This window comes from Perissodus microlepis, chromosome 13 (genome assembly GCF_051167445.1).
Source record: "Perissodus microlepis isolate ML-2025 ecotype Zambia chromosome 13, ASM5116744v1, whole genome shotgun sequence".
NCBI lineage: Eukaryota > Metazoa > Chordata > Actinopteri > Cichliformes > Cichlidae > Perissodus > Perissodus microlepis.
Window position 1 is genome coordinate 3,432,475 of NC_140473.1, and position 6,542 is coordinate 3,439,016.

The window sequence follows — 6,542 nt, forward strand, 5'->3', positions numbered from 1 at the left end:
GCTATATATAAAAAACATTTCCGTAATAAGTCATATCACTGTGGCTTGACATCTGGGCTGTTGTCATGTCAGACATCTTTATTAGAGATGGCACGATACCACTTTTTTATGTCCGATACCGATATGAATCCGATATAGTGTTTTTAATCAAAACTTTTTTTAAATATCTTGCTGCTTTTTGTGTAAGTTCATACTCAAGTTAAAAAAAAACAAAAAAAACACTAAAGCTATTCTGTTAAACCTGTATGCAAAAAATACACTGCACCCAAAATATTTCATAGTTCAGCAATACTGATCAATCTAATAAACTTGAACCTACACAATCCTCCCTATTCTGGTATTTTAAAGAGTAAGCAACCTAACTAGTAGGGTTCTAAAACTCCCAGCAAAAAAAAAAAAAAAAAAAAATAGGGAACCACCCTCCCTCCACCTCGTGATGCTTAATCGACGTAATCAACTTTAATTTGATGCAGTGTGGAAAAAAATGCACAGAAATCAATTATTTTTCAAGAGTAATTAAATAGATTCAACATCTTTCTTCAACAGAATTGCAGACTGCACAGATCGTACCTTCCCATAGGAAAAAGTACTATAGCTTACTAGGGTATATTAGACTTAATAGTTACTATATACAGTAATGGACTTCTATACATTTTACATCAGATTAAAACTTTGGGTGTAATATTCGGATAATTATTTATTAAAAGCTCGACATTTTAAATGAGAATAAGAAAGAAAAGTATGTCTCTGTGCCCCCTTTTCCCTGTTCATGCCCTATCGGCCCCCCTGGCTAAACTTTGCTAGATCCGCCCCTGCACAGTTACAGCCGTCAGCTACGTAGAAAAAGATCCTGGTGTAGAAAGTAATATTAAATAAATTCTAACAACAGCTTATCAAGCTAAAACGTGCTGCTGTTGTTCAGCCGCTGGTTTCCTCTTTCTGGCGTGAAGTGGGCGATAAACTAACAAGAGAGACGGCCTCGCGACAGAAAAGCCGATCAGCTGATCATTGATCAGTTTGACGATTGAACTAGCAGCAGGAGAGGGAGAAAGAGAGAAGAGGCAGTCGCTCCATATATCGGTTGTTAAGCTTAACACGGGAATGCTTTACAAACATTCAGAGATGAACTTACACACTTGCTTTACTTCTCTCTGGGATCACTTCCTCGGAGATGAAATGCCGGATTGCTAGCGAGGCTACAATTACACACAGCCGCTCTATCACGTGAGCACACTGCTCCGACGTGCTAGGTTATGAGCCGAGTTATGCCATTTCGCAAGTTTTTTGAGGTGCTTTTTTGATATTTAATGGATCGGATTACATTTTTTATTTCCCTCCAATATCCGATCCAGTAATTTACGTCAGTATCAGACAGATACGTAATTTCGGATCGGTCCATCTCTAATCTTTATATACATAGTCTATATTCTCCTTAAAAAAATTTCTGTTTAACTTCCAGGACATTGATCTGGTCATCTAAGTAGCAGACGGCAGACAGGGCTGTAGAAGGCCCTTAACTCATCAGCAGGACTGGTATCTTCTTGCATGCCACAAATACAGAAACAGACTTCATGAGGGTGGTCTTACAGCTGACGTCCTCTAGTGGGCCCTGTGCCCCAGTGGAGCCCAATTCTGGTATTCTATGACATTTGCATTTGCCATAGAATACCAGAATCGGCAGTTGCACCATTAGTGTGGACCTGCTACAAAATGGACTACCTTGCTGTATTAATTTTTTGTTCACTGTGATTTTCAGGATGCCTCCGAATTCAGCCTTCTGTAGGTTAATAATTTGCATTTCCATCAAATGATATTGCATCCTTTTGTTCCTAAAACGTAACACATGTATACATATCCACTGAAGTCCGTGTTTCAAAAGCTTTCGGTTTTGTGTTGCCTACAACATTATTGAATCCTTCATATTAACTTGCATCAAACGTGTCAAATAGTTCATACACACATATTTCATTGAGACTTACTGAGTTAATATCCAGTTTTAATGTAAGGCCAATGATGAGCCATTATATGCAGCTTGCATTTTTTTCCCTCTCATCTGTTATAAAAAGCTGATGTGAACACATCTGTCTGATCTCATTATTCAATCTAAAAATGGAAGAAACCCTGCTGTAAACCTCAAATTCTGTGTGTGTGTGTGTGTGTGTGTGTGTGTGTGTGTGTGTGTGTGTTCATACCTCATAGAGACAAGTCTGGTGGAAGGGCTGCCCACAGCGAGGGTCATTACACACCTGATCAGGGATGGCAGCTTCAAGTCGATATGAATAGCAGATGCCACACTCAAGGTTGAAACTCTACACGGACAGAGAGCAGTGAATGTGCATGTGCAGCATGCTTGTTGGCACAAACTGTCCTCACACACACTAAAGCACACACACTCCACACGTCACCCCGTAACTCCTTTCTCCCTGCTCCTCGTTGCATTTTGGTGTAATGAGTAACTCCTGTTTTCTTTGGGGTTTTTTCCTGCAGCTATCCATTAAAAGAGACGATGTCAGAGGAAAGAAAAAAAAAACAAAAATCAACATCTGGTCAACTCAACTTTTTTGCACTCCTCTGAATGTTAATGAAGCGGAGGCATTAATCACCGCGGCGACAGCGGATAAACACGACACCCTTTCAACCCATCCGCAGAGAGGGGAGGGGAGAAAAACGAGGGCTTTAAAAAAAAAAAAAAAGAGAGAGACAAATGGTTTTTCGTGATTAAAGCGGTTTGATAGTGCAGAGAATTCTGCCATCTTTGTTATTCTAATGATCTTATCTGTAAACAACCCAATTAAAGGAGAATTGGAGCCCACCTCTAAGAAAAACAAAACACACAAAGAAAAATGCGGAAAGAAACGGGAAAATAAGCAGCAGTGTATGTCCGCCCCCTTAGAACTCTGAGCTCAAACAGGAGAATGTATGCAGAGATGTAAACACACACACACACACACACACACACACACACACACACACACACACATGAAGGGACACGTTTGAAATGGAAAATGGGGCAACTATGTGACATACAGATTTTTCGTGGGTGGCAGGTGATGGGAATTCGATCTCCAAAACATCCCGGAGGTTGTGCAAGACGCTGGAGTCCGGGTTCCTGCCAGCAGACCACAGACAGCTCCTTCACACACTAATTAACCACATGCAAATGAGCCTGCAAAGACACTGGGGGATGATTAGGAGACTTTCACTACTGCTATATAAAATGTAAGAAAAAAAAATAGCAGGAACATTTGAGCTGCCTCAGACTGTACAGTGGTGGAGGGGAATTTACTGAGATGTGTGTCATGCAGGGAGGCAAATGTTAAAACCTGGGGTGAAATTTAAATCTGTACCCAGCTTCATTTGGAAATGACTTTTTTCCCTTCTTCCCCTGAGTGTTAATCAAATGGTTCTCTGCTCTCTGTGCAGGGATCCACTTAGACACTGATAATGCTCCTGGATGTAAAGATAAAAAGAATTGGAGTTTGAATGGCAGATATGCTCACAAATAATAAAGAAAAGACCAAAACCAACAATTAAAACACGGATGACACTTTGTTATGGACACGGTGGAAAAGCTGCAAACACCACAGATGTGTTGTTCTTGTGTTTTACCCTTTCGTAGTACACATGCTTGTATAAAACATGGGCACATTCTCTCCCCATGACCAGCAGGGGTGACCCCTCTGGCTGCAAATAAATAAATAAATAAAAAGACTTATGGTTGGGTAGAACTCTGAGATAAGCATCCTTTGGCTAACTCACTGAACTCAACAATTAGACAATCCCCTCTTAGCAAGCACTTGGTGACAGTGGGAAGAAAAAACTCCCTTTTAGCAAGAAGAACTGGGGGGAGTGAGACAGGACAAAAATGTTGGCAAAACGAAGTAGGTGGGTCCTGAGATAACCTTTTCTCAGCTTTGAGGTGACTGAAGTGACTGCCAGTGACAGCACAGGATACTGGGGACCGACATATGACCTGGTAGGGAACCAGAGCCTGGAAGGTGGGAAAAGTGGTCGGTGCATTGAGGCAGTAGTGAAAGACACCTTATGGGCAATGTTCTCATCTGGGAGTTTCACAGAATGCAGTTTTGTCACATATTCACGCTGGAACAACTACTCCATGGTGTCTGCAGCTGTGTGTCTACTTCCACAACAGACAAGAGGGCCTAAGTTCAAATACATAATCTAATATTTTTGTAGACGAGGCCTCAGGCCTGTGTGCTGTTTGGTGAAGGGCAGGTACCATTCAGGGAGTTCCTCTGAGCTTTTAATCTAAAAACAGCTCACTGCCCTGAGAGTGGATCAAAATGCTCTCTGTGCAGGTCAAAGATAATGAGCCAAAGGATGCTAAAGCTAAGAAAGATAGATAGATGGTGCAGACGTGGATGAGAATGCTCTGCAGGTCCAGAATGTGCTCTTCATTCACAGCGGTCATGATAACGTGTATGTTTTTGATAGGAACCACAACACTTGCTTACTATTTATAGTTAAATAATAAGCAAGTGTTGTGCAAGTATTGATGGGTTTGCTTTTTTCCATTTGATTTGTTGACAGTAATGTAAAAATCATATCATAGTACATCACATTATACATGACATCCACCATATTCTTCAGAAAGTGTGTGACATTCAGAGCTCAATTTCTGCTCAAAGAGATTCTGCTGAATTAGCATGTGAAAGCTCAGTGACTGAGAAAACCTTACCACAAGTGCATGTTAGCGTTTAGCTTATTCCTCAGCGGAGTCACCACTGAAACAAAACACAAGAAATCATGTGGAATTGGATGGAAATCAGAATACTAATAACAGCCTTAAATTAGATCTGCAGTCACATTTCAAGCAGCTTCAGATACACTATCACTGTATATAAGGCCTTGGAAAACTAGACTTCCTTTAAAAAAAAAAAAAAAAAAAAAAAAGCACTCTGCATATCCTCAAACAACATCTCTTATTGGACAAAGGCCCAGATCAGCACAGACAGCGGCGTCACCGCTGTTAGATATGAACCATCGTTGCTTGTGCTGTTCCACAGGGGAGCTTTGTCTCCGTGCAGCGCTCATCACTCTCGCTGTTTGTTATTCCTACATGCAAAAAGCAATATTTCTATGCGACCCCCTGTATTTGAGGGTCGCTGCCTGCCTCCCGTCTTGGTGGCTGAAGTGTGCGTGTGTTTAATATCTTTTGAGTTGCATTGCTAGGCAACAGGCTAGGAGTCGCGTGACCTTGGGTTTACAGAAACAATGGCCGACAATTGACGGGGACTTAAATAGAAAGCTGGAGCCCGAGCTCGCCTGCTGACTGGCTCCGGTGTTGCTGCGCTGGGAATGAAGATGTGCCACTCTGGAAGCAGATCCTCTGACACAACAACGCACAACAGTCAACACAACCAGAGATGTGTGGAGAGCAAAAAAAAAAAAGTGCTATTTTCTTTCATAGCTCGTAGCTTCTCACTGATCTGATCTGAATAATGACAGAATTTAGACTTTATTGCCTCATCTGATCCTCAGCTGCTACGTTATTGTGTGAAGACAGGCAGGATGCACAGGCCTTAGGAAGATCCCATTTATGAAACTACTACTTTGTTTTTTAATTGAACTCATTTAAGTTAAGTTAAAGTCCAAGAAGCAATGCTTGAACGTGGGCGTCTTAGTGACTGTCACATGCATGTCACCTGATAACTGTGTATTTCCCATGCTGTATCATTGTCAGTTAGTTTTGGGGTTATAATACTGCAGATGAGCTCTTGCGCTGCCTGCAAATACACTTTGACTCCCAGGTCATACCCACCATGCTCTGCTCCTAGCAGGCAGCATTCTGGCAGCATCTTTGGGTGTCCGGGATCCACCTCTACTTTGATGGAGACGTTGTTTCCTGCACACATACACACAGATCCACTTATAAAGACCAGTGGGTAGTTAGGTGGTTGTAATATTTGGTTGTATTATGGTTAGTCTGTGAAGCTGCATCAAGATCTGCTGATGTGTGGAGCAGTACCAATGGCGATCCGCCTCGTGGTGTCTGAGCGACATGGTTTTTCCGGTTCCAGAATCCAGGTCTTGCTATCAATCTCATCCAGAACATCCCAGAACTCTGACAGGGACTCCAAAACCAGCAGGAACTGGCTGTGGAGCTGCTCCAGAGTGCTCTAATAAACCAGACCAGAAGAATTATACTGCTGTAAGAGCAGTTAGTTTGATACAACTAGCTTCTATTATCACAGGTCCCAGTCTGACCTGCTAACTATGAGCACTCCTTACTGCATCCAGGTCATCCCAGCAAAATTACAAATGCTGAGTAATTTAAAAAAAAAAAAAAAAAAAAACCCTGAAAAACAACATTTGGACATTCATCTATCGCAGAGATGTAGAGTCAAATGTGAGCCCATCTGAGACCAAGGTGGAGATGTGTGAGTGTAATGCAGAGCCCCATGTTTGGCAAAAACCTAACACAGCACGCAAGCACAGGCAGGAGAGGGATGATTTGGGTATTCTAGATAAGTATTCTAGAGTCAAATGTGAGGCCATCTGTCAGGCCGCTAAAGCTCGTG

The 6,542-nt window shown here is 41.9% G+C and overlaps 1 protein-coding gene across 2 annotated transcripts in view; it reads right to left on the minus strand.

Annotated features, from left to right (window-relative positions):
- fancl (FA complementation group L) overlaps positions 1 to 6,542 on the minus strand; it is a 42,867-nt gene that overhangs the window by 8,820 nt on the left and 27,505 nt on the right. For both annotated transcript variants that reach the window (XM_084947893.1, XM_084947892.1), the window contains exons 8-12: positions 5,990 to 6,140; positions 5,783 to 5,866; positions 4,700 to 4,745; positions 3,028 to 3,109; positions 2,193 to 2,309 (exon numbers count right to left, since the gene is read on the minus strand). In XM_084947893.1, the coding sequence (XP_084804019.1) occupies positions 2,193 to 2,309; positions 3,028 to 3,109; positions 4,700 to 4,745; positions 5,783 to 5,866; positions 5,990 to 6,140 (480 nt within the window). The remainder of the gene's footprint in view (positions 1 to 2,192; positions 2,310 to 3,027; positions 3,110 to 4,699; positions 4,746 to 5,782; positions 5,867 to 5,989; positions 6,141 to 6,542) is intronic.